Raw genomic sequence first — 26629 nt, 5'->3', positions numbered from 1 at the left:
GCGTGACGTCAGCCCGTACCGACGCTACGCGCATGTCGGTTAAATTCATCGAATATCCGGTAAAAATTGTAGCAACTAAAGTATTGGCATATCGTGCACCTTCTTTCCTCCCTAATTACCATAACTAAGGAATGTCCACGATATATTTCATTCATACCTTAGAGAACTGAAAATGCGATAAAATTAATTGGAACAAGGAACTAGATGCAAGAATCACCAACCTAAAGAGGAAAATTGATCAAATCGTTTATGATTCCCGCTAAACTATTTCCCTCGGGTCAAAAGAAATTTTAACAGCAATTTTCATGCATCGAGAAGAAGCTAGTTTTCCATGTCGAATTAAAAATAAAAGTCATTCAGGTGCTAGTAAGTTTATGCGCGTAGAATAAACGCGAACTAAAACGCCAAGTAGAGCAACATTCCAGTGTTCTACCGTAGAGCGCGCGAAATATCAAATCAATCATTTCCAGTAATGATACATAAATGAATCAAACACTGGGTGATAAAAAAAATATATCGTGACAAATGTTACCCGTTAAAGATCGTCTTTAATTTGTTACAATAAATCAATACAATTTGTTTGGTGGAACAAAAGACTACGGTTATTCATCGTATAAATAATTGCACCATTTGTGCGACCAACGGGTGTTACAATAGGAGATGCCAAAAGGCAATCATGTGAATGCTACAAAGATATTTTCGGTTTTGTAGCGAAGCATTTGTATTTACCGTTTCACATGAATAGCTAATGTACAAGCACTATATAATCCAAACATCTGTTCTATCCGTCTTACTGTATTTTCTTTAAATTATTTATTTTTATAGTTAATTTGTATTTATATGTATACAGATAATATCCGATTATTATCAACTATTAAAATTATAATACAGCCAAATACTTAATTATAACAATCATTGTAAACATTGGTTGCAAGCTAAGTGTTCCATTCAATATCGTCCTATACAGACCGGAATATATAGTTGTCAATATACAAACACTATGAACAGAACAACGGTATGATGTGCTCATAAGAGGGATATACAATGGGATTTTATTAATTATATATCATATGTACATACGGGCATACATACATACGTACGTACGCACGCAAATTGCGCTCAATCAGGCGCTTGTATCTGTGTATGGATGTGTGCGTCTCTACATAATGTAGTTTGGAAACAGATTTCAATTAATTACTGTTGATCCTTCGAGTTTAAAAGTCCTTAAAAAAAAAGAGAAAAAAAAGAAATAAATAATAACTTATGAGCTCTCCAATATGATTTTAAATTCTCTTTACATTATTTATGTATTAATATGATTATGTTTTGTAACATTAGCTCGACGGAGTATAGTAATCAGGCTGGTTAGGTAACCAGTCTATATTTGTGGAACATTCAGAGTCTACATCTGCACGGAAAATTGCAGAAATTTGGAAGCGTACCCATTTTTTACTATCTGGATTTTCTTTCTTAAAGTTGCATGTTATAATATGTATATATTTATATATATATATATATATATATTTATAACTTCTGTATGGATTATCGATATTTTAATCTGAACATACTGAATTCTCGTTGTTACGAACACTTTATCCGCAGGAACATTTCTTCAAAGCGGTTACAGATTGTTGTATCAGTGTAACACGAATGCCACTTCTTAGCCAATTTTCGTGCAATGGTTAAGACGTGGCAGTCGAGTGAACAGTCTGGCCGCACCACACGTGTAAATAACCAATATGTAAAAACGTGTTATCTAACAATACCTACTTTTAAATAATTCAGTAAGGCTTTAGACACATTCAACGCGATTATTTCTTGTTTCTGATTTACACAGCAATACTATTAAAATTTTTGCTCTTTCTAGTATTTTTAATTCATTTAAATATCCTCAGCATCGCGTCAAGCATCGAAAATACGTTTTATAGTCTATGTAAGTACTTTTCGCGATGGATACGTGATAACCATGTTATGGCAATTTTCCGAAGTTGGTGTTACGATCGGTCTCGTTGGAACTTACAATCAGTTCCATTTCTAAAAGAAAAAAGAAACTTTAGTTACGTCTAACTCATTTGGAACAAATTACGAATACTGTAGTAGCGTTAAGTGGATTTTTCATGCTCGACTTAAACTTCCAGTAATTGTTATCGATATTTTTTGCAATAAAAATCATCGATCTTATTGCTATATCATCTTCAAATTGAAGTAAGGAAATTCTTGTTAACTTATTCGCTTATTAATAGTACCTGGATTTTCTTGTGAATGTAGTGTACGTTCAGCCTAATAGCAGAACTTAATAGCAAATACAGCAAATTTTTTAATCTATACAAAACTTGTATACAAAGCGTTCATTGGGCCATGTGAATTAAATACAGTAAATATTCCGATTATTTAGAAAAAGTGGATAAATGAGAAGGGATGTAGCGGTAATATAGACAGAAAACTAGAATCACGAAGGTAATGGTATACTACAAAAACGCTCGTCTTATGTATCAGAATGCCAACTTCGACCAGTTCAATGGAAGAAATAATTACTAAACCACGTCTATCAACAATCACACCATATCACGTCAACGTGTCTCAGAAGCAATGATCCCCACCAAAGTGAGCTTTAGAATTAACTATCCTCACTTTAAACAAATCCAAACATTTCTTACACTGTATATTGGCGGTCACAATATTAATTGATATAATTATATAATAAGTTAAAATATGTTTGGACATCGTGACCAATCACCTTTACTCTTACACTCCCAATATTCACCACCATATACGTAGCACAGACTGTCCGTGTATGGATCTTGCTCTTTTTTAAACCATAACGGTTCGTAAGCTTCGAATGGTAAACCTAATATAAATTAAATTTTCTTAGTACTATTGTATTCACTGTAACTGTATCATTATTGATTTCCCACAAAATATTATCAAATATATTCCATACCTTCAGCAGCTGCTTTCTCAGCTTCGTGTTCACGAGCTCGCCGAACAATTCTTTGTTTTTCCTCTAATCGTAATTTTTCTGCATTCGCTTCGTCCCATTGACCATTTTCCATTAATTTTTGATCAGGCCTATTTCGAGAATCTGTAGGAGCTACACCCTCTTCAGGTTCGTTAAGTTGACACGCTAATTCCGTAAAATTGTAATACTTTTCACTATCTTCGCTATAAAAATAGATCATTTTAGTTAATATTATTAACGTAATTTAAAAAAAAAAAAAGCGTTTATAGTTTTACTTAAATGGTAATTTGATTAAATGCTTACGGTGGCATACGCCGCTTCCAAGCGAGTATATAAGGCCCTGTTTTATACACTGGATTATCTGGTGTACCAGACGTACTAATTACAGGAGCAATTTCAATCTTTGTGTCCCATGTACCTTGTATTACCCATTTTACGTCATTGTCCGAATTCATCACTACTCCTTTTACCTTACGCTGACTGTCCCGTGTGAAGTACGAATATGGTATGTACTTCAAATGGCACTTTATACCTTGCTTATGATTTATAATGTCTGTATCACCACTTTGATCGACCCATAATTTTCCTACTATAATATTGTGTACAGTGGTTGTAACTTTTCGCCACGTATAATGATGTTGACCACCATCTATTTCGAGATGAGCGGTCCCTAACGGTATTACCTACGTCATCACACAAATCGTTTAAATATTAGCCACGATTAATATGCGACATTGATCAGATACTTATCTTATCGGATACTTGGAAAGAAAACTTACTTGAAGGTATTTTCCACGGAATTTAGATGCCATGGTAAATTCTTGCCAACAACGCCATTTTCGTCCCTCGCAATGCTGTGCTAGCATCGGAGGATGATGAGATACTTGTTCTGAAATTGCTCGCCATCCTAAATCGTCAACGCGATCACATTCATACGTTTCACCTAATAAAGGATTGAAAGGCTTGCCTGTTCTGGAAGCGGTTGTGGAATAGCTAGATATAGTAAATGCAGCCACATAAGCCATTTGTTCAAAGCAATCTGTACACTCTGCTGCTCTGTTATGGATTAAAACAAATCGAATTTATTACTTATTTGTAATATTATCTGTGTAACAATTTAATAAAGCTCCAAGGTAAACACACCTGTCAAGAATGTCCGCGTATTCATAATCTTCTGTTAGTCTTTGAAGCATACTAAGCGGCTCAGAAAAGTTGACAGGCATTGGAATTTTTGACAAATCTTTGCCAATACAATTTTTCATAATACTCCATAAATTCAATGGATAATTTGGTTTCTCAGGTACCCTAGTTCTTCTTTTTCTTTTAGGACCGGTCACCCCGGTGCTGCCACTGCTGCCATTGTTGGTTTGCCAATTTGTCTATTACAAAATACAAAAAAATCTTATTTGATTTGGATTTGTTAGTAATCGTTAAGAATGTATACTTACATTGTCCAGATTGTCGGTATTTGCAACAGTGGAAGGAGTTTGTACTACTGTAGAATCGGTCACAATAAAAAAGGAGTTTGCACCAGCATTGTCTGACATAGGCAAAGGTGTCTGATCTCCTTCTGAACTAGATCCATCGTCGCTACCTTGAGAATCAGTTCTATCTCTTGAATTGTTTGCAGCCACACCAGGTATATTCAATGTAAAAGTGTCCGATTCTTGTGCATCATAAAACTCTGCGTTATCTTCCTCGTCTTCTGAGGGAGAAGTTGTAACTGTTGTATCTATAACAAGTACTAAAATTTTATTTACCGTAGTTGAGCAAGTAATTGAATAAAAATTAAGAGGATATATACAAGCTAAATAAGATTTGGTTGATCAATGAAACACTTATTCGATTATAACCTTGCAACAAAGTAGAATACAAAATGGAGAAAACCTTCACGTGTTGAGTCACTTTGCTACTTAAGATAAATGATAAATACCGGGGTGCAATAAAAATCTATCGGTGTAGTTACGCAATGAAAATATACATTTCGCGCCAAGCAAAGGGTATGACACAAAGGAACGAAATGTTCATTCGTTAAATTTACACGTATAAACGACACATTTAAAAATTCAAATTTATTTCGTTTTAATCATCTAATGTAACGTTTCTTCAACCCCTCCCTTTGTCTTTATTATTTGTATCCCTCCCCTTCACAACCGATTCAATCGTGCTTTGACAGCTACTGCTGCCATTAAATTACAACGTCCTTTACCCCCCCGAATACAGTCTACATCAGCAATACTGGTTGAAGTAACTAACAATGAATCACTAAAAGTGCTCGTACACTGATTTTTACAGGCAACTACAATGATGTACCACGCATCAGGTTATGCTGTGTTTCAAGATCCGTTCGGCGTTCTCATATACTTGGACCTTGCTAAAATTTCATTGAAACTGCGAACCGTCATGAATCGTTGATAATAGACTCCTCCCGGTCGTTTCGTTTAACTATCGGTTTAGCATCTCTTTCACTGATCCTCTTCAAGCACAATCGTCGAATACATTCGACGTTCGACTCGAAATTAATCACATCGAATTTTTATGATATAAAACACGTAAAATGATCTGTCAAAACAAGGACTCGTATAAAAACAGAAATTTACAAGGCCATCTAGATCTAATTAAGCGCCAAATTTGGGAGAAATGAAAGCACAACCGTGCGTATGTATATACCTGTATGTTATATATGTATATAAGATCAGTATGTATGTATCAGTGTAATATACCATACAATATATGTAAAACTACATATATTGCACGTTTTGCATGCGTAAACTATGAGCTAAACAAGTTGCGACATCATAAGAATCAAATGGAACATCCTAACCGCCATCTAGACAGAAAACGGCAAGGTACAAAAAGGCGCGATATGGTTTCAAATGCACGTGTTACCATTAAAGCATGTTTAAGCAGTTGTGTGTGAGATGGACAATACAGCTGTGCGCAATCGTGTAATAGATATAGTACTCTTCAATTTCAAACGTTGCCAAACAACCAACAGCACACATAGACACACACATGATAATGTATTAATATGTATAACATACATTTATATTAGAGTTTAGCCATTAGTTACAGAGTTAAATGCTTATAGCACAATCAATTGGGTTGCGGACAGTGTGTACAAAAGTAAGAAAGCTCAACACAGCATGGACAATAAAGAAATATTCGCGTCCATTTTTCTCAACATAACAGGAACTTGTAATATTGCGGTAAAACGTTAATCGTAATACTACGGATGTATAGAGAATAATATAAATGAAATTACGCGAAGTTCTGTGTCCCCCTGATGAAACTGCCGAGGGGAGCGCGTGTTGGGCAGCCTCCTCTAGGTGAGAATGTTGCCTGGCAAGTTGTTCGACCATTTTCTCTATCCGCACTTTTTGATCACGTTCGTGTTGTAACATCTTCTTCCACTTTGGTTCCTGTTGTTGCGCTAGTTGTAAATACTCGTTGCTCGTCTGAAATCACAATTTATCCTAATTTTCTACACAACTGCTATACACACCTTTAACACAATTTGTCAATGTATTAATAAACCTTGTAACATGTTATTTGTGATACACAAGAATATGCAGGATAACAGACACATCAAATCAGTAGTCACAGTTCATTAATTATTATCGAATCACAATCATCTGGAAAGTTAAAGAAAACTTTTGCTCTCAACTTTTACGTTTAACACCAAATTTGTTATAGTTATTCTTCGCAGCTGAAGGGTTAATTTCACACGTTGTTGATCAGAAATTTTCATCTGTATATTACTCTTAACAACGTCCTTTCAACTTACATTAACCATAGCACCGGCAGCGATGCGAAACAGCGTGGCTCGTTCACTGACTGTCTTTATTTTTGCCGCTAATTCAGGCGACGGAGGTTCCAGCGCTTCGAGCTCGTTTAAAGCTCGCTGAAGCATCGCTCCCTTTTTGTTTATTAAATCGTTGCAGGCCTGTAAGTCTTCTAAGCGTTGCGAAAGGTCTTTTATCACGGATGCTTGTTCCGGTTTTTGATTGTCATTATCCTGGAATTCTTCCTCTTCTTCTTCTGGAACAAATTTTACTTTACTTAACACGGCTTCTTGACTACGCTACTTATATATTGTATAAAATCTGACTTTTTCCTCATATTTCTGGCGTTTGTGTGTTTGAAAATGTTTCAATGTTTCAAGTAACATTTTATACGTAGTTTAGCAATCGATACGACCAGAACCGAGGGAAAGATAACGCAACTGTGACTCAATACATCGTGCAAACACGTTTGTGGTAACGCAAGAATACGTTTAATTAAATGGTCTGAGCCTATTTGTTTTGAATGATGATTTATAGGTCACAGATAACGTCGAAGCAGACAATGACGAATGACAAACGTACACGTATACTCGAATACTGGGTGTCGATTAAAAAATAAATTTTGATTCCACCCATTACTTCTGAACTCTGTTAGAATGATCAGTGTGATTTCACCAGGTACACTACTTCTTGAAGGATGTCGATTACGTCTTTAGCTTGCGACTTATGTAGCAAGCAATTAACGTGAACAATTGATTGGATATGACGAAAACGTTCGTTTTAACAAAAGATGATAAAGAAGAAGATCAGCACGTGCCAAGAACATCTTTAAACTGTATACAAATTACGCGTCTACTATATTTTATTCTGAATCATGATCGACGATTTGAATATTATTATTTAATTGCATTTCGTATCACTTAAGCCATCATTCGTCGCTCGCTGCGTGAAAAAATGTACCGTACTCTCTCAAGAGCGTATGTGTTAGGAGAGCTGCTATGGACAATTGCCTTTAATGCCATTATGCACAGCTTGCAAATTGTTAACAGGTCCATTGGTTCAAGATAGTAATTGATCCTTACTCAGAAATCACACCCAGTCGAGTTTAGTGGGAGATATACATAGAATCGGTAATACAGAATTCCAAGCCAGAACATCGGAATGACTTGGTGAAAAATTACTTATTTGATTTTATATTTTTATTCCCAGTGAGTGTATTGCATAGCTTGGTCAGCTTAACACGTTGACTGCCATAGAAGCCCCCGATGACCGGCACGAGAAATGTAATAGATACCAAAAAAAAATTGTGTAATATTGTAAATTAAAAGAGATAACGCTACTATTATGCTAATATTGTAAATTAAAAGAGTCAACGCGTCGTCTTCTTCTATATCCTTCACTACACTGGGACCAGTCAACGTGTTAACATGTCCATCATCATCCAACGAAGCTCAACATTTAATGCAGCATCTGGAAATAGAAGAACTTGAAAAATTCTGCATTTTCATTGTTGTGACTGTTGTTTCCTATGTGAAACACATCCACCTTTGTTTAAAAATTCTTTGTTTCTATATTACAATGTTATCAACGTTACTATCTAATCTGTGCACAAATTCCTTCTCTCTAATGATAATCTTTAAATGAAAAAGAGACGTTCTTTCATACATACCAGATTCCATGGCTTGAATGGCCTTGGCCTTCGCCAATTCGAGAGCTGTGACCCATTGCTGACGTTCCACCTCGGTCGCCGCTTTGATATGGAAGGTTTGAGTACCACCGTTGCTAACAACGAAAGTGCAAGCATCCACGGTGTGTATTAAGGCCCCGTGCAAGGATATCGTGCCTCGGCACGTATGAGACATCTCCGCTGGATTTCTAAACAGAGAAAAGAAAACGCGACAGTTTCGTGTACAGATTCTTCTGCCATTGGAAAATCGAATGACACAGAGAAAGACAGACGTGAGTTTGCAAATTAGTCGGTTTGCTGCACCGCCAAGTCAAAGGTTTATCCAAGCCCAGTACAAAAAAGAAAAGGAAAGAAAAAGAAAAGAAATACTTCCAATTCGCCCAAGAGTAGGTACCATTAATGTAAACGTAACACGTATGTTACCGTGAAAGCGATCGATTAAAAATTTCCTTGTTACCACGTATAAACTTTGGTTTATCCCCCTCTGAAATATCAGGCGTGTGCGAAAGTTTCCATTTTCGTCTGATATTTCAGGTATTTGCTAATTAATAAAGTTTAGATTCGTCTTAATTACATTTCACATCTATAGAAATAATTTCACTAAGTTTCAGACGAATTGGCCAGCAATGCCATTCGAAAATACAGCCAAAAGCCATCGGGCCAATTGTCTCAACATTGCGAAATCATTCGCGTAGAAGGTACAGCTGATGGAAACATTTGCATACCCCTGAATAACTTGGTAACATAATCTAAATTTAATCGTTAATTAATATCGATAGAGGTACGTACACTTTTGCTTGAATGCTATGACAAAAAACATGTGTACATATTTACCAACTTTGATCTAGCCTCGTTTAGCTGGTACTCCGAACGTGATGCAAATGAAATGCTAATTATCTACTACTTATCGTTCGACTTGGCTCGTGGACTGTGATTTTGCAAAATCACGGATGAGATTGTTTGAAATCACCTGGACATCTCGACCTAACGAATTCCAAGCACTTTCACCGTAACATATGCATATACGTTTTAGCAACTGAATGAAGTAAGATTAATCTGCGTTCATCTGCAAACATTGATGATGTGTACATTTACTAGAGGAGCGCAGAAGAACGAAAATGTGTAAATATTACAGCGGGATTTAATTAATTACTTTTTCAAAGCAGTCCCATTACCAGTGTGTGTCGAATACGTCACCGTTCTCCATACGCCAATCTACACCCTCGTATGGGTACCAATGATTAGTGATGGTCTATGAAATGCTTCGAATCACTGCGAATTTTATTCGAACCCTGAAAATCTTGAAAATGAACAGTACGCTATAGAAATAGAAATATCAAAACTCTAACATTTCAGTAGTTTCAAGACTCCTAAGGTTCTTAGGAAATTCGAAGTAATTCCAATCTCGAGTGTGTTTCAATTGTTGGAACACTTACAAGCGAGAATTTCGAAATATCCATCACTACCCATGATGGTAGCCTCGTGAACAATTAAAGGACAATGCTCGAGGGTCGACCTGATGATTAGATTGAAAGAAGGGGGAATAGATAGCTCGCGGATCGTGTCATGCACTTTTAGGGTCAATGGAATTCAATCTAACACGCAAGGGACCCTGAGAGGTTTTATAGTCATAGGTGAAAGAACAATCATATATAGTCATGCTAACGCGTTCAGAAATCATTATTGCATATTGTCCGCATAGATCAGAGACGTCCGCGAACATTTCTGTCCAAGCGTTCATTTTCATTCGCGATATCGTTCGGTATTTTCTTATTTCGAACGCGACAACAAATATTTCGTGGTGTGTTTCATCGTGGTGTACATGTATGTCTTTGAACTGTACCGATTATAAAAATCATGTTGGAGGTAGAAGGTTTCGTTCGGGGATGGATGGGGTGGACTGTGCAAGTGTAAAACAACGAAACGTAAAACTGTGCGTACAAATAAACGATTTGTCGAATTTGCTTAAACTCCAAATTGATAACGAACAAGCATGAATTTATCATCTCTCGATGCAGAAATTTTGATAAACACAAGGTTACAATATGTATAAGAAACGAAACAAAATTGTGGTGAAAGGTACCTTAGAAGGTCTGTGAACTTTCTGCTGACCCAAAATTCGAAAGGTCCAAGTTATAATTAATTTTTCATTTTTGTTGGAAATAAAAATTGCTCTTATTTCTGGATTAATCTGTATTACTAATATTGCAAATAAAAATTACGCAAAACCAATATACAGTGGCAAATCCACGATAACATGGATTTTTCTATCTGAAAATATCGACACATTAAAGTTATCGGTATTTCTTGATACCAGCTGATCTATTTGCGATAGAATTATTTCTTGGAACATTCCCAACGGGTCAGTAAAAGCTTTACACTCTGAAGACCTTCGGGATACCTCCTAATCGTAACTGGAATTAACAACAAAATAAAGCTGTGTTTTATATCGCGGAAACACCGATATACATACTAACATATATACGTACACATAGAATACAAAAAATTATACAACTTGAAAATCTTTCAAATAATTTAAATTTCATTTAAAGCGAAGAAAAAATATAATATCAATGATAAAGGGTAGAGGATGCAAGGACCGGAAGCAAGTAAAATTATTAGGAACATTGACGATACTGTATTAATATGTAGTTCTAATAAAAAATTATATGCATATATATGGCAAGGATTTTACAAATGAAATGAGAATGAAACTCCAACATCGTCTTTGTCTGTTTAATTACAAGTTCGATTCAAAGAAAAGTCAGGATATTTCGGCTTTTTCGATAATTTTACTTACTCGGAGGCTCTGCCAGCCTTCCGCTTGCGTCGTGTTGATATCTTTGGCCCCCCTGTTGGTTCAGCCCTAAACAGTCCATAAAACAAATAGACCCCGTTCATATTGTGTAATATTGTATCAAATGCGATAATTTACTTTTTTTTTTTTTTGAAACAAGTATTTTTTTTTTTTTTGTCGTTTATCCTACGAAAAAGTCGCGTTCGCCGTTTGATCGTATACATTTTCTTTCCTTCTTTTCTTATCATTTTTGGTTGCTCTTATTTTTTTCTCTTCCTCATATTCATAAATATATATATATATATATAGACAATGGTGCAACCATTACACTTGTGCGTTTAACTACGTGTACACACACTTTTTTGTGCGATAAGCGAGTTCCACGTTCACGTTTCTTTTTTGTGGTTCGTGTGAAAATAAAATTTTGCAGGACATATTCTGTTGTTGCGATTTGGACAAAGCATTGCAAACTCAAATCACACACAACTGTGCCAAGCGGAAAATTAAAAGAAGATCTAAGCATTGCGTGTTATCGGCGGGGGAACACGGATGTTCTAAATATAAAGAAACGGCATAGTGGAGTCTTTAATACGTATACATATATGCATCGTATTCAATAGAATTATTTAATACTTTTATATTCACGATCAGTAACTACGATTGGGAGATTGAATTTTGTTCGCCGGGAGAAGAATAAAATCAGTTGAAAACTTATGCTGGTCAAACAATAATCTCACAGCCGTAATAGCTCTCCCGCAAACTACATATAACGAAACCAAAGAAAACAATCGAATGAAAAATCACAGTTGAAATTAAAAAAGAAGAATAGAAGGCAAATATGCAATAAATTTTCTCTGATGCGTGTGACAAATGTAAGCGAGTATATACAAAATATACGGTCTTTATGTTTTTAAATTACTTCCATCTTTTTTAACGCGAATTCATAGACGTATTGGAAAATCGCAACGCGTTCTGCGGCACTGTACATGCTCAGGATATTGCTCAAACTATAATGGATAAGTATGGAATATGTAAACATGAGCTTTGGACGAAACTATGATTAGATTTTAGTTAAGTATACTTGGATAAACCATATTGATAATATCCATGACTGAGTCTGCACTGGCTGCTTATGTACATGCAATTTCCAGCTGTTAAATGGTTTAATACAATACCATATTTTGTATGCTCTTAATAAAACCTGTTTGTAGCACTGACAGAATCACAAGCATGATTCAACACTATATTAGAGACATAATACAAAACTGTTCCCTCTAATTTTCCAACACAACCTGTTATTATATGTAATCCATGATTAAGAATCTCTTATATTCAAACGAATATCTCCTCAGTTTCGTATACTGTAAAACAGTTTATACCTAAAATTGTAATCAAATTATAATATTAGTTCGTGAAGTGTCCAAATTACATTTTACATAAGTAAAAGCTATGCTGGTTAGTATTATTATTTTTAATAACTTTAATTTTAATGACATTACCATGTACTCTTCTAACAGATGGTCGATAAATATCGTATGTCTATTTATTTCATCTGTATATTTTGATCAAAAATCAATTTAGAGGTGTCGATCCATGAAAAACTAGCTGTACTCAAAATGCATCAATGTAGGTATGTGGAAATTAAAAAAAGGAACAGTTTCATACTGTATCTAAACAGACTTTTTTTTCTCATAATACTTAATTGTTATTATTATACTGTTGCAAAAACAGCAGGATTGTAGAATAAAAAAAAATTCGTTAAAGAAATATTCGCATTACGATAATTAATTGCATCGATTTCTAGCGTGACATTACACGCAACTGAAAGTATAAGATAGTTAAAACGAAAGTACTGACACGTAGGAAACTACCTGTAATACGACAGTAGGCCATTTGACAGGACGAACCATCTTCGCTGGTAACCTTTTAAATAATTAGTCCACTTAAAGAGCCAGCCTTTCATCTCCTGTGTACCGTGTTGCGCCTTCGAGTCACCCATTTTATAATACGTTGCGTGCTCACACGCGTTTCTCCTGAAATTATAATGCACTCCAATATCTGCGTACACATCACCCGTGTCGTACAGCCACCATTTTGATATTTCTCTAGCCCACAGACTGTGCGCACTTAGATTGAAAATTGTACTTATACACACTGTTAGTGAGTTCGTAATACACCGGCAGCAATACCAACAGAGTCGAGAGGGTGGCTTAAAAAGTACGATATTCGAAAACAGTATGGATTCTCCTTTCACACAGCGTGGTAAACTCGCCACGTTCCTCAGTGACACGATGCCTAACCTTTATTACCGAGTTACCTATATAAATGCTTGTATTCGTCCATATACGAACACATACAAATTTAATTATGGATAATCTGTGATTCTGCAGATTTCTTGACGTTTTATCATCCTATCTTCCTCTTTATTCTATTGCGAAAACCGACTTTGATTCATCGTAACATAAAAAATAAGTCATCGATATTTGATAATGAAACGAAATTTGTATGTAAAGAAGAGATGTGAAATGTGAAATAAAAATTTTAATAAATTTTCAAATTTCTAGCATTATTTCTGTACTATTTTCGATTTTCGATTCAAATTGATACCAAGTTACTATAGTTCTCGCGAAAATGAAGAGAACTGTATAAAACTGATGTCATTTCTTATATTTTCCCATTGATGTAAGAGGAAAATAAAGTTTACATTTAGAGATCACATGCCAAATATACCTAATACGTATGTAGACAATGAACATAGAACACGTGATCGTTTGATGTGAACACATTTATTATGTCACAAGGATTAACGAAATTTTTACGTACTTCTTAAAACGAACACGCCAACGAAAATACGTTCGTTCTGTCATTTGGCAAATTGTGTGTACGATCTGTTCAGATGAATCGTTCCGCTCGAGAGAAATGTCATGAAGAAGGAGCACTCGCTACACTCTTCGATTAGATGCTTAATACTGACCATTATCTTCAAACCAAACCAAGCTCTTAATTTATCTGAGCAAATCACACAACGTAAGAAGTACTTGAGTGTCTCTTCATTCTACTGTACGAAGAATATATTACGAATTTCAATGTATTAATAACTATGTGCTCACCTCACATTTTTGCACTATATACGTACAAAAAGACGGAAATACAAATTTTGAAATTGATTACATAAAGTAATTGTTATAGTAAGATGATTCAATATTTCTTTGTAATTTTGATAAGATTTAATAAATTGTAACAGGTACAGTTTGTTATCTTACCTTATCGGTAACATGACAATGGGTACCAACTTTATCAAAGCTTACCGACTGCCGGTGGAGCGATCGATAAGTCGGTAAGTAGTAGCTTCTGAGGTTTCCCGACAGAGTGTGTTAATGTCTTCGGAAAATCGGTCGGTATGTTGTCGAGTAGTTTCCGCCGTTTTTAATTAGATGGCGCAAGGGGTTCAAGGTATATACTGCCATCATCTGGTCCTGAAACTGTTATGTCGTATATTTAGTAGCTATCCACATATCGTAAGAAAGAAACTGTCGCGTTCGTGATTTACGAACAACAAATGGCTAACGCATTAGGCGCAGTTGATTGGGAAGGTAGATTATGTTTGACACGAATATTGCTTTCATTAACATATCTTACTGTTCTCAATCATTACACCTAAAAAATTTTGTACCAAATAACATCACACCTTGTTTTGACATATGTCATTTTAACGTTAATTAAATTATCTCCATTGTATCTTACAAATAATTGTAATTTTAATTTAATAGTTCTTATTAAGATTAAATAAAAGCCGAGAATTTTCACTTTCCAGATATCAATTTCAAATATTTTACTTTTCTCAGGTCAAGATTCAATGGAAACAAAAAGAATATAATTGCGAAAATTTTTGCGCTAATATGTGTATGTAATTATAGCTATAACATTCGTTTTATACGATTTTTAAATAAAATTTTGTAATAAATTGTTTTATACCAGTTATTATATAAATTATATACTGTTAGTTTTCTTAACCCTATCAGACAAGTTTATCAGTAATCGTTTTCATCAAACATGAAATGAAATTTCGATTTGTTAATTATAGTTGTTTGTTCAATATTTATATACTGAACTCAAGCAATACTTTTATTTATTTGTTATTAAAGGAATTGGAACTGTTGTTGCTGTTTATGCTGTGTCATTAATCATTTTTATGCTAACTTATTCTACTTTTTTCAGATTTAAGAAGACAAGCAAGACATTTAGAAAATGAAATTGATGCAAAATTGGTAGCATTCAGTAAGCTTGGTGTCAATACTGGATCCAAGCTTGTTAACTCTGATGAAGTACCACTTTTGGATGAAGAACATGTTTTTGAAAACATGGCTTCTGAAATAGAAGCATTGCTTGCTAAAGTAAGTTCAAGATTTTAGCTTTAAGTTTCAATAATCTAAATTATATGTATTTGGTACAGTTATTCTCTATAAATGAGAGAATGGGCGAGTTACAGCCAAATGGTGCTGCAATGCTACACACAATGCAACGTCACAAAGATATATTGAAAGATTACAAATTGGAATTCAGTAAGATCAGAAATAATTTTGCAGCAAGAAAAGATAGAGAAGATCTATTAGGAAGCGTTCGTAAAGAAATTGAGTACGTATAAATACTACATTGTAATTTAAAATTATTACATCGATTTTTGAATGTTTCATTGAATTTATCAATTTTTCATGAAATAGTAATTATAAAAGTGCAAGCGGACTAAACCGTCGGGAAATGTATTTAAAAGAAAATCAACACATTCACAAGTGAGTATAATTCACTGAAAATTGTATTTTTGCGCATACTATAACTGATAAAATGATGAAAATGATCCTCTTTATTATGTGTGGTCATATACAAAATTAATTGTTTTTTCAGTTCGGATCGTTTAATCAATGATCAGATAAATATAGCGATGGAAACGCGTGATCATCTGATGACTCAGAGACAAACGTTCAAACGTCTACAGACCAGACTTAACGATATTTCAAATCGATTTCCGGCGGTAAATAGTTTACTACAAAGGATAAATCTGCGTAAAAGACGAGACTCTCTTATTCTCGGTCTCATTATTGGATTTTGCACATTTCTTATGCTGCTATATGCTTTTCATTAAATAATACCAAAGTACTTCCGCCCCTATGAAGTTAATAATTCATCGATGGGAATGCATATATGTAGAAGAGGTATTTGGTGACTGTATTTTATGACATATAACAGATAGGAAACGTTGAAATTGAAAAAAAAAAATGCCTGGTTATGCACGATTATGTGTAAATGAATTATGAATGGTCGAGTGAATGTTTCTGTCCTTATAAGAAAGTAAGAAGAAATGTTAAATTGTACAGTTTTTTTATTACCTAACATAAGTCGTGGGTCAAACCATGTAAAAAAAATTTAATCCACGATTGACATGTTAATAAACGTTAAAATGAACGGTGGATATTTTACGCATTTTAAAATTATTTGTACTTGTTTCGATCTCCTATGTACACAGTTCTATTATATAGCAATTATCAGAAAGAATTTTAAGTATGCTTATGCTTCGTGAAACAAGACTGCAACCATGCTTTTTTAAAAAAAGAAAGCTTTATAGAGTTGGAACTAAAGAAATTAAAACTGTATGATTTTATATGTAAAAGAACAACAAAAAAACTGAACAAAAATCTTAATTAACTGCTGCAGTACAATAGACTGATACTTATATAAGACATTTTATTTGCTATTTATATAATTTTATGCAATGCACAATACTAAGTCTGCGCTTGCAACAGAAAACAATTTACATGGTTTTTCTTTTCTTTTACGGAAATCCATTGTATTTTATACGTCAATGAATTAATGTTTCTCGTATGCTTTTCGCGGTACAACATATATGTACGTTCAAAGCAACAAGAGGGAAAAGTAGCATACGCATCATTATTATTTTAAGTTACACAACAATGGAGGAAAATAATGTTAATGCGAACGTTATAGTAATAATAGTGGGTTTGATATTCGAAAGATCGATTTCTTTAGCACTGTTTTTCATTTTTTTTTCTTCCTTTTCTTTTTCTTCTTCTTTTTTTTTTTACTAAGTATTGATTTTACATACACAAACATTTATACATGTATATATACACATGCAAGTACATATATATATGTATATATGTATAGCATTTTCAAAATCGCTCATTCAGTTTCACAAAACACAGCACATAACGAAAGGGAATCGTTTCGGCAAGTGCAGTGCCTGTTTCCACGTATACTAGATACCACATTTATAAATTACACCTTGTCTGTAATAGGAACTCAAGCAAGAATTGTAAAAATATTGAATATAAGGTACACGTGTGACCTAAAACTGCTTTATATTCTTTAATATATATATTTACACTTTGAAATCTTTTCATATAAATCACAAATCACTTTCGGTATTAAAATTTCGTCAACCGACATTCTCGTTCCCAATTAGTTTCATTAAGAATCTCCACGTTTGTAATAAATTAGAGAAATTGAACGATATAAAACTGAATAGATGTTTTATCAAAATAACCGATTTTGTTTTAAAATGACAAAAAGTATTGAATAACGAACAAATACTAATCGAATAAATCATATCTGTAATAATAAATTAATAAATAATTTACTGGTATCATAAATGATTACGATCGAATTTTACAAAAGATAGAACACAATAAAAGTATTCTTATTTCCGCTACGTAGTACACGTAAATAAGCTTTTTCATTTCTTTCTCTTGTTTTATAAATGCAATATGTAGTGTATCCGTAGAAACGTAGTAGTTTATCTTTCGTACACTACGTCAAAACGATGTTTTTATTGTATTAAGGACAATATTACGAAGACAGGAAAATATTCACAGTGATAATTTCCAATTTTACAACGTCTGAAATATGTGAACAAGATTTATTCACAATAATCTGTTCTTCTAATGGAGATTCTACTTAAAACGAATTCTATCGATTGCTTCGGAGTACTCTATCTTTTTTTTTTCTTTTCCCTATTTAATGTAATCTGGATCTTCCCTTTGTTGTTACTGTTTTTTCCGTCATAAATGATAGATCAGAAGATCTAATTCGTTTAGTACTCGCCCAGGCGTACAAACAACAGACATCTACTCAATATACATGCGAATCGCATGACTACTTTATGATTTCTGAATATAAATATACTGCCATATGTATTGTTGAATCTAATCTTTTAATGCCGACTACTCATAAATTGAGAATATTGGGAGACGAGATTTTCTCTTTTCTTTTTTTTAATTATTAATGATTTTTTCAATTTTCGTGCTAACGGTATTATCAAATTACTTTTAATAAAAGTAGAAAAACAAGACAAATAAAATAAAATATTCTCTGAAGTCTGATCACGGAATTGTGAATTTATAAAAAAACAAAAATTTTACGCTACATTGGCACTTCTTTAAAAACAATAAATATTTATTTAAATATGTTATCTCGTCTCTCTATTTCTTTGTAATAGTAATAATAGTTTGTTTTCAGTGGGGGTACTAGCACTAATAATAATAGCAGTAGTGTAATAATATTAATGGTAGCAATAGCAATGGTCATTAATTAACTATTCGATCAATTCAACGATTAAATAAAAATTGGAACAGTTGCGTATACATCTGTACTTTCCAGCGAGAATTGATCGTTTCGCACTGCGTTTTTTATATAGTACTAATACTACTTTATTTTTTGTCCGAGTTATACTTCGGTTAGTTAATCAGTCACAATACACGAGTAAGCGAACTCTTTCCTATCTCTAAGATTTCACAATCGATTCTCACTGGATGTTGCTTCGTTTTTCAAGATATGATTAGCGTTAAGATACAGTTTTTTAAGTCGTACGAATCACTAATTTCATTTCGTGCTTCCTCGTAAAAATCGCGTTTCTTTTCATGTTCCATTTCTTAATTTGACTGATGCAAAATAAAGCTATCCCACACTGACTGAAATTAACTCACACGCGTGATTTTTAGAAATGTAATCTAATCTGTCCTACACGTGATAATACGAATCTTAATATCCTTTTTTTCGTGCACAGACAAGTTTGTTTCATATATAATCATAAACTGTATAAAAGTAAGGTTTCTAATAATTTCTGTCCTTTTTTTTTTTCTTTTTGACAACGTGAACAAGATGAATGAAAATACAAAAAATGTGTACCCGGTAACGCCCAAATCAATGCGAGCGTAATTTACGACTAAAATAAAAAAAAATTCTAACTACTTACGACATTTGTATATCAAGATGTGACGGGCGAGAGAAATACGTTTCGTTAAAACTTATAAAATAACAACGTGAGAACCTAACGAAGAGATACGTTTAGATTTCAAAAATCCATAAATCGCAAATGTTCGTGTCACGCATTCATTTCACTCGTCATATTCGATAGGACAATAAAACACTGGTTGGTAGATGGTCATCTGAAAATCTACCTTATAACATCTCGATAATTAACACGTTAATCCATGTTTTCGCCATGCATTTGCAAGTGCACCCTCTCCTTATGTCACTTTTCTTGAAAAACTAAGCAGAGGGATTTGTCCACTGTATGTTATATTCTTATTAATCGCTTCTTTTGGTCCTGTTTTAAATAACAAATGATTATTAATAATCGTTCTATTAGTTCAATTTTAAAAGATCGATATTTTACCTATGAAAGCGAATTAACGTGATGTTCAAAATGTAAGTTCTTCGGTGTTTTCAGAATCGGATGAAAGTTCTTGTCGTAATATTTCCATGCAGGACTTTGGAATAAGAGTACCAACTATCTTCAATCCTTCGTCTGTTAAAAGAAGAAAAAAGTTCATAAGAATTCTGAACAATTGTGAAAATTTGACAAAACAGTATTTGAATAGTATATTACCGGTTCGTAACCGCACAACTTGCATCTTAGAATTGTGACCAGAACGTGTCGCGAGAATACTTTCTACCCGACTCCATACGCTTAAAACAGAACCTGACAGAACATTATAGGAACGCCTTCGGAGACCAACCTCGCAGTCCATACCAATAGTTACGTTTTTACAATTACCGCGCCAATAAGCGTGAGAACACGTATCTACAGAAGCTTCGTACTGTTGCGACCAGTGTGGTTCTGCTTCATCTGACGATACTTTCTTATATTTCTTCTCTAATTCGCCTAGAGTTTCTTGTCTTAATTGTAATCCTGTATTGGGCCTTAAAAAAAAAAAAAAACAATATGTATCATGATAAAACTTATTTTTAAGTTGTAATCCTTTTTTTTCTTTCAAGGAAGAAATTAAATACCATACCTATAAACCATGTACAATTGATCTTTCTTGCTTTCAGATTTCTTTTTTCCACCAGTTTCTACAGCAACAGCGAGGATTGCCGTTTGTTTTCCATTACGAATTTGATGACTCAAATAAAATCCCTCTTTGGACCCTGTTAATTCAGAAAATTTATCTATCGCTTCAGACCAATTCATTCCACGTTCAACGTGTACAACGTGGAGCTCGGTTGGCGCTTTTCCAGTGGCATGTTTACGTAAGAAACGATACAATTTAACCCTTTTCACATTTTCTCCAGAAGTACCGAGATCGAGGATACCCATGTCAAAACGACCGGTCTTTTTCGCTTGCGTGACAATCGCGTTCAACGTGTCGGTGAAATATTTGAACAAACGGTTTTGCAAATCAACAGGCATACCGAGAATACGATTCAAAAATTTCGACATGTTATTATAATCTTTGTCCAATGTGAGTACGCCAGGTGTGCTTTCGCTATTGCAAATCAAACCAACACCCACCAACGCTTCAGCCACGTCTTTGAAGAAGTCTCCATGATAATCTTGAGGTGGTGGTACAAGAGGCGGTTCGTACTTCATTATGGTTCTCATTGTTGCTTCGAGAGCGGCACGACCATATTTATTATCGATATTAAATTGTGAAAGGTCTCTCGTTTCCGTGGCTCGTCTATCTCCGTGTGTAAGAGCGCCGAGACTTTCCAGACGTTTCGCTACAATAGATGCGAATCGCCGTTCACCTGCCAAGTCCGAAATAAGAAATATGTACTCTGGTGCATTCACTTGATTCGAACGATGCGTCCGTCCAAATTGCTGGATCGCTCTATCGGCACTCCATGGTAATTCAAGAGTAATATGCACTCGTCGCATCTGATTTCTAGCTCGTCTATCACTTTGCAATGATATACCACTGCTAGCTGCTTCAGAAATAATGGCTACCGTTTTCTCACCATCCATAAACCTTTGTTTTTCTGTTAAATTAAGAGTTTCCAGAGGTACGTCTACTTCAGATCTAGATTCGTATTGAATAGTGCCATCTTCTGTCTGAACAACCCGCCCTTTTCTACCAGTCATTTCAGCCACGTTTTCTGGACCACCAAATTCATCTATCAGTTGATCCAAGGTATTTGGTGGAAGTCGATCGCCTAGTTCCTCCACTTCTACCAGTAATTCTTTTTTCATTGTATAAGCGCGCTCGACCGCGTCTCTTGATGGTGCTCGATTACGCGTTGCCGCAGTCGCAGGCGGGCCACGTTTCTTGACAGGTTTCTTTTGTTTTTTCGCACCTTTCTTCTTTCGTCGTCCGTCACCTGAATCAGAATCCGATTCGCTGTAATTGAAAGAAGAATCGGAAGTGATGTTACTCTCTTCGTCAGATTTATGGTCATCTTCGCTTTCGCTGCCACTCTGTTTATATTCTGAACCAGAACTATGACCACCGTTTCTTTCGTCGTCAGTGAAATCGTCGTCGGATGGGAATGTACGAACTCTTTTCGAAGCGCGCTGAGCTGCTTGTCGTACAGGTTTCCTTTTACTACTACCAGCGGAACCACCGGCACCATCGATGTCGTCAAGGTCCTCTAACCTTTGCATTTTTGATGGTTCGATACCAAGAACTCGATGTATGTGATTACGATCTGATGCTGGAAAATGTTTTTCCACCAACGATTGGAGCACTCCCTTCGCGGTGGAAACGAAATCGCTAAGTTCGCCATCGTCGCGTTCTAATTGTTCCAATGTACGAGCTTCGCCGGTGGATTGCAAACCTATAACTACGCACTTCCCACATTTTACAGCCTCTCTCGCAACCGCAACAGCGTGTTTCACTTTAGCTGCAATGCACAAGTATTTGAAAAAGCGCTGATGCGACGACCAAAATTGACCCCACATTGTTTTCTTCATACGATTCTCAGCATCCAACAACTCAGCTGCTTCTTGAAACCTTTGCATAGCTTCGACCCAAAGTCGGACAGAGCGATCATATACTTCGGTAAATTCTTTGGATAATGGTACTTCTTCTATTTTAAACGCTACACCATGAAAACTGAGCTGTCGAGCAATGTACATGCCTCGTAATTTCATGTCCATCGCTACGATCTCCATTGCACCTACTCCTCGTTTTTCAACAGCAGTAATAAAATCGTTAAATTCAGGAAATGGTGTTCCTTCGCCCCACATTCCTAAACGTACCATATAGGCCATGTTACGGGGTTCGGAAGCACCTGTGGCACTGGCGTATACTACTCTAGCTTTAGGAAGCTTATTCTGCAATTCTAAAACTGTCAAACCAGTTTTGGTAGGCTTTGAGCTACCTGTTGGACACAAATTCTTTGCACGGTGACACTCGTCAAAAATAATTAGCCCATCAAAGTCTTCTCCACACCATTGTAAAAGTTGTTTTAATCGACTTTTATATTTTCCCCCACTCTGGGTAGATTCTCCAATTAAAGCGGAATACGTGCTGAATATTACTCCCCTTTTTACATTACCATTTACTGCTGACGAAATTTTTGCGTATTTAAATTTATTCAATGCGTGAACCTATAATTATATTAGCAATTTAGAAATCTTTTGTTAACTTCAATGAAATTTTTCATTTAAAGTAAAGTTAAAATACCTCAATTTTTGATGCACCAATGTCATTCAGATCACGTTCTGCATCATATTTCAGATCATTCGAAACCGAAACCCAAATAGCACGTTTTCGTCCTTTTAAATAGTTTTCAAATATGATACCAGCTATGGTTCGCCCTTTACCAACTCCCGCACCATCACCGATCAAAAAACCAGCACGCGAACCGTCCGGTAAAAGATGTTCGTGTTGCTGAGATGCGTACGTTATTGATTCAAGTTGTAACGCGGATAAAGCTCCAGTTCGTATCGATTCTTCCGGTATCGAAACTTTATACCAAACATCTGTTGGTTCAACACTGGATAACGATGCAGTTTCCACAACAGGATCTGGATGCTTCCGTCCAAGTTTAACTATTAAACATTAAATTGATTGTTATGCAACGGAATATGTATAAAGTAGCATATAAAAAAAGAACAAACGTACGTTTAGTAGGCATATAATCAGCATACGTTTCCGCAACGCCCATATCTTCGTCGTCTACTTCTTCTTCTTCCGGTATAGTTTGTTGTATATTCATTTTAGTGGGGTCCCCAGCGTTCATCCATAATTGTGATACAGCTTTACCTGTTAGGCCAGCTGGCCAATTTGGATGTAAACCGTTTTGGTTTAACAACTGAACAAGGGGATTCACACCCATATTCATTCCAGGCAAACCCATAAAACCGCTCATTAAGCTCATATCCATGCCTAGAAATTAATATACATAAAACCTCCTAATGGTATGTAAAAATATACTTTCATCAAGAAATTTCGCCATGTATGTGCATAAATAATTTATACATACATTAAATATATACTTTATTTATACAAAACAACAAAAATAAAATCATTTTATTGTGTTATATGTGTAATAAGACTACTTGTGCTTACTTGGTGAAAAAAAGGCTGGATTGAAACCTGCAAGAGTTGCTAATCCTGGTGGTAAACCATATGCTCCACCAGCAGCAGCTAACTGACCTAATTGACCCAACTGATTTGCATTAACAAATCCAGGTGGTACACCCTGTGATCCTCCTACACGTACCATTTCATATCCTGGTGTTGCAGTCTTAGTTACTAATCCATCAGGGATTTTATTTCCAAATTTCTGATTTAACACTGTTAAAAGAATGAGGTATTTTAAGTGATATAATTTATACACTAATAAATGACATTAAATTTATTCTTACTGTTCATTCCCCCCTGCCCCTTTGTCATAACATTAGATGGTGCATCTGCAGGTTTTTCATCTTTAATATTTGCAATCCCAGTTGCAGTAGCAAGATCTTTCCCACCACCTAAAAAAGTTATATATTTTATTAGAATAAGTTCACGATAATGATAAATACATTATATTTCAGGAACAAACTTTACCTGGAACACCCATGTTATCAGGATCTTCATCCTCATCACTGCTGCTGTCTTCATTCATTGCATCCTTGTCCCTTTTGGCAGACTAAGGAATAATTTTTTATTGTTTTATTACTAGTTTATTATTAGGTAAATAATGAAATCACTTCTTTTTTACTACTATTGTTGTTACAGCCATTCTTAAAATTCAATGAAGTAACGATTAAGTATATATTTCAACTTAATTTAAAATTAGTTACAAATTTTCAAAATATCATGCAATCATTAATTTTCTTTTTATTTACAATCACCAATATAAATTGTATCGTTTAACAAATATCATAAATTATGCTATTGTTTTTGCGTAATTAAACAATTTTTTTTTTTTTTATATAAACCTGTTTGAGTTTAGGAAACATTAAGAAGAAGGATAGGGAAAAAGGAGAGGGAGAATAGCGTGAGTCATTTAAAATTACAATAACAAAGACAGTGTTTATTCGCAATATGTACGTATCGCGTCTATAGGTTAGTTATACTAAGAGATGAATGCTCCAAAAAAAATACATATATGAAAGAAGCGCGCCTTCTTATAAATAAGTGAAATGAAATGATTATAAACAAAAACTTACCATGGCAAGAGGTTCTTTACAATTCTTACTATTACAATAAGTTCAAAATAAACGAATACTTTGATGGAACACCGACGGTGAATATTATTTTTGCTGTGTAGCCGAAGATGCTGACTGACAGTGCACGACACTTTTTTTCCTCTCAAGAATTTCCAGTATTATGTTTCGTTACATGGACATCACCCAGTAATGATCGAGTACCCAGTGACTTGTGCGAACTAGGAAATCACAGTGTGAGAAATTATTGTGCGTTTAGGCCGAGCCATTTATGCGGTCTAAACTAAGCACACTTGAAACGCGTTCGCCAAACACGGCTGCCGCCATCTTGGCTTTCGCCCGGCCCACGGTGCACCGCGATGCAAATACAAAAACACACGCTGCTGCTTGCGGAATATGATCTCGCGACGTTGCCAGTTCTATGCATTTCAGGGGACATTTCTAGGAGTACGTTAACCAAAAAATTCTACCCTTTTTAAGGAATAATTAATCAATACACTTTGTTCAATTTAATCAGCGGTAATTTTTCATGATCATCAAATCCTTAGAGCGTTCAAACGCATACAAAAAGAGGCTCTGCTTGTATTTCCAATACGAATAAAAAGGGCGGAAAATTCTGACATCTATCGACTATTTCGTAACTACATTTTTCATGACAATGCATGCAAATTTAAAGCAAAACAGCGTGTATTGAGGTAAACAATATTAATAAAGTTTTTAAACGTAACAGACAGCATTAATAACTCAATATATTCACAAATTAATAGCTGTCAGTGTTACAAACAATTTCAAAGTACCTTTCAATTTCATTAAAAAAATTCGACTGACGTATTTGTTTTTAATACCATTTAAATAAATGATTCTTCGGTTTACACGTTCCTCCGCGTTTGGTAGCAGAAATTACACATCACTGTGACAAAAAATAGCGAAGAAATCAAGAGACAAGTCGTTGGCACGTGATAAATTAAGTACTATAGTTTTAACAATTGCTTATTTGAGCACGTGTTCTTCCAAATCACAATGAGCAGTAAACAAACTATGTATATCGAGTATCATGTGTTCGTATGCGCGTGGTTACACTTAAATGAGTATAGCCGTGTAGACACTTGGCAACGCTGCTGAAGCGCCACTCTGATCGTTAGTTGATTTAAAGTATTCGCGGTAAAAAGAAAAGAATATGGCAACTAACTCTACACAGAAACGCCGAATAACGCGTATTTAACCAGATTCGGAATTGTTTGCTAAAATCAGACGATTCCAAATTATTTCTTTGCTAAAATAATGCATATATATTTTGTATTCTGCGTTTGCTTACCTAAATCTATCTAAAAAATAACATCGTTCTAATACGATCGATCCGAGCTTCGCGCCGCTGACAGCGCCACGTAACGATCAATTCCTGTATTAAATACCATTGGGAGATGATTTGATTTTGCTAATTTTACGTCATAATTGCAAAATTTCAATGTTCTCAATTATCTTCAATTCATACACCAATGTACTCAAA

General features: G+C 34.9%; 3 protein-coding genes and 1 long non-coding RNA gene across 17 annotated transcripts; 2 read left to right on the top strand and 2 right to left on the bottom strand.

Annotated features, from left to right (window-relative positions):
- Positions 1 to 528: 528 nt before the first annotated feature.
- On the bottom strand, positions 529 to 14292 carry LOC114877658 (oxysterol-binding protein 1). 12 transcript variants are annotated; one of them, XM_046286740.1, is made up of 13 exons: positions 14052 to 14292; positions 13100 to 13261; positions 11232 to 11297; positions 8414 to 8619; positions 6747 to 7000; positions 6225 to 6417; positions 4408 to 4703; positions 4103 to 4338; positions 3739 to 4015; positions 3263 to 3642; positions 2942 to 3162; positions 2738 to 2848; positions 529 to 2034 (listed from the first exon to the last, which is right to left on the bottom strand). In XM_046286740.1, the coding sequence occupies exons 1-13, from the start codon at positions 14093 to 14095 to the stop codon at positions 1970 to 1972; spliced, it is 2511 nt and encodes an 836-aa protein (XP_046142696.1). In that variant the 5' UTR covers positions 14096 to 14292; the 3' UTR covers positions 529 to 1969. The 12 variants fall into 12 exon arrangements, with proteins under 12 accessions (XP_046142696.1, XP_046142698.1, XP_046142697.1 ...); XM_046286742.1 differs by having other exon boundaries at positions 529 to 1223; XM_046286741.1 differs by having other exon boundaries at positions 6747 to 6997.
- LOC114877668 lies at positions 7072 to 8154 on the top strand. The gene is made up of 2 exons (XR_003789615.2): positions 7072 to 7874; positions 7954 to 8154. It is a non-coding gene; the product is annotated as an uncharacterized LOC114877668 (long non-coding RNA).
- A 395-nt stretch (positions 14293 to 14687) lies between the features above and the next one.
- LOC114877638 (Golgi SNAP receptor complex member 1) lies at positions 14688 to 16695 on the top strand. Of its 2 annotated transcripts, none has more exons than XM_029190477.2 (5): positions 14688 to 14821; positions 15447 to 15622; positions 15682 to 15863; positions 15950 to 16018; positions 16131 to 16695. In XM_029190477.2, exons 1-5 carry the CDS (start codon positions 14788 to 14790, stop codon positions 16366 to 16368), a joined length of 699 nt encoding a protein of 232 aa, XP_029046310.1. In that variant the 5' UTR covers positions 14688 to 14787; the 3' UTR covers positions 16369 to 16695. The 2 variants fall into 2 exon arrangements, with proteins under 2 accessions (XP_029046310.1, XP_029046311.1); XM_029190478.2 differs by lacking the exon at positions 14688 to 14821 and adding an exon at positions 14850 to 15131.
- Positions 16696 to 16947: 252 nt separating this feature from the next.
- LOC114877632 (protein strawberry notch) lies at positions 16948 to 26191 on the bottom strand. Of its 2 annotated transcripts, none has more exons than XM_029190460.2 (11): positions 25920 to 26191; positions 25126 to 25343; positions 24521 to 24602; positions 24337 to 24444; positions 24038 to 24265; positions 23591 to 23854; positions 23150 to 23517; positions 20540 to 23073; positions 20131 to 20444; positions 19918 to 20049; positions 16948 to 19848 (listed from the first exon to the last, which is right to left on the bottom strand). In XM_029190460.2, exons 2-10 carry the CDS (start codon positions 25126 to 25128, stop codon positions 19943 to 19945), a joined length of 4008 nt encoding a protein of 1335 aa, XP_029046293.1. In that variant the 5' UTR covers positions 25129 to 25343; positions 25920 to 26191; the 3' UTR covers positions 16948 to 19848; positions 19918 to 19942. The 2 variants fall into 2 exon arrangements, with proteins under 2 accessions (XP_029046293.1, XP_029046292.1); XM_029190459.2 differs by having other exon boundaries at positions 25968 to 26191.
- Positions 26192 to 26629: the final 438 nt, after the last annotated feature.

The sequence above is a fragment of the Osmia bicornis genome, chromosome 8 (assembly GCF_907164935.1).
Source record: "Osmia bicornis bicornis chromosome 8, iOsmBic2.1, whole genome shotgun sequence".
In the NCBI taxonomy this organism is placed as follows: Eukaryota; Metazoa; Arthropoda; class Insecta; order Hymenoptera; family Megachilidae; genus Osmia; species Osmia bicornis.
The sequence above is the reverse complement of the archived record's forward strand: the minus strand, read 5'-3'. Positions and strand labels throughout refer to the sequence as shown.

What these genes read in the sequence shown, in the direction of transcription:
- LOC114877638 (XM_029190477.2), top strand. Translation starts at nt 14,788, where the DNA reads ATGGCTAACGCATTAGGCGCAGTTGATTGGGAAG. An exon ending in AGGCGCAGTTGATTGGGAAG is followed by an intron (nt 14,822 to 15,446) that starts GTAGATTATGTT and finishes TACTTTTTTCAG; the next exon opens with ATTTAAGAAGACAAGCAAGA. An exon ending in TAGAAGCATTGCTTGCTAAA is followed by an intron (nt 15,623 to 15,681) that starts GTAAGTTCAAGA and finishes TATTTGGTACAG; the next exon opens with TTATTCTCTATAAATGAGAG.
- LOC114877632 (XM_029190460.2), bottom strand. An exon ending in TCCAGCCTTTTTTTCACCAA is followed by an intron (nt 23,855 to 24,037) that starts GTAAGCACAAGT and finishes ATTAATTTCTAG; the next exon opens with GCATGGATATGAGCTTAATG. An exon ending in AGTTGTGCGGTTACGAACCG is followed by an intron (nt 20,050 to 20,130) that starts GTAATATACTAT and finishes TTCTTTTAACAG; the next exon opens with ACGAAGGATTGAAGATAGTT.
- LOC114877658 (XM_046286740.1), bottom strand. Translation starts at nt 14,095, where the DNA reads ATGACAGAACGAACGTATTTTCGTTGGCGTGTTCGTTTTAAGAA. An exon ending in CATTCAAGCCATGGAATCTG is followed by an intron (nt 7,001 to 8,413) that starts GTATGTATGAAA and finishes AATTTGTTCCAG; the next exon opens with AAGAAGAAGAGGAAGAATTC. An exon ending in AGGGGGACACAGAACTTCGC is followed by an intron (nt 4,704 to 6,224) that starts GTAATTTCATTT and finishes ATAAAATTTTAG; the next exon opens with TACTTGTTATAGATACAACA.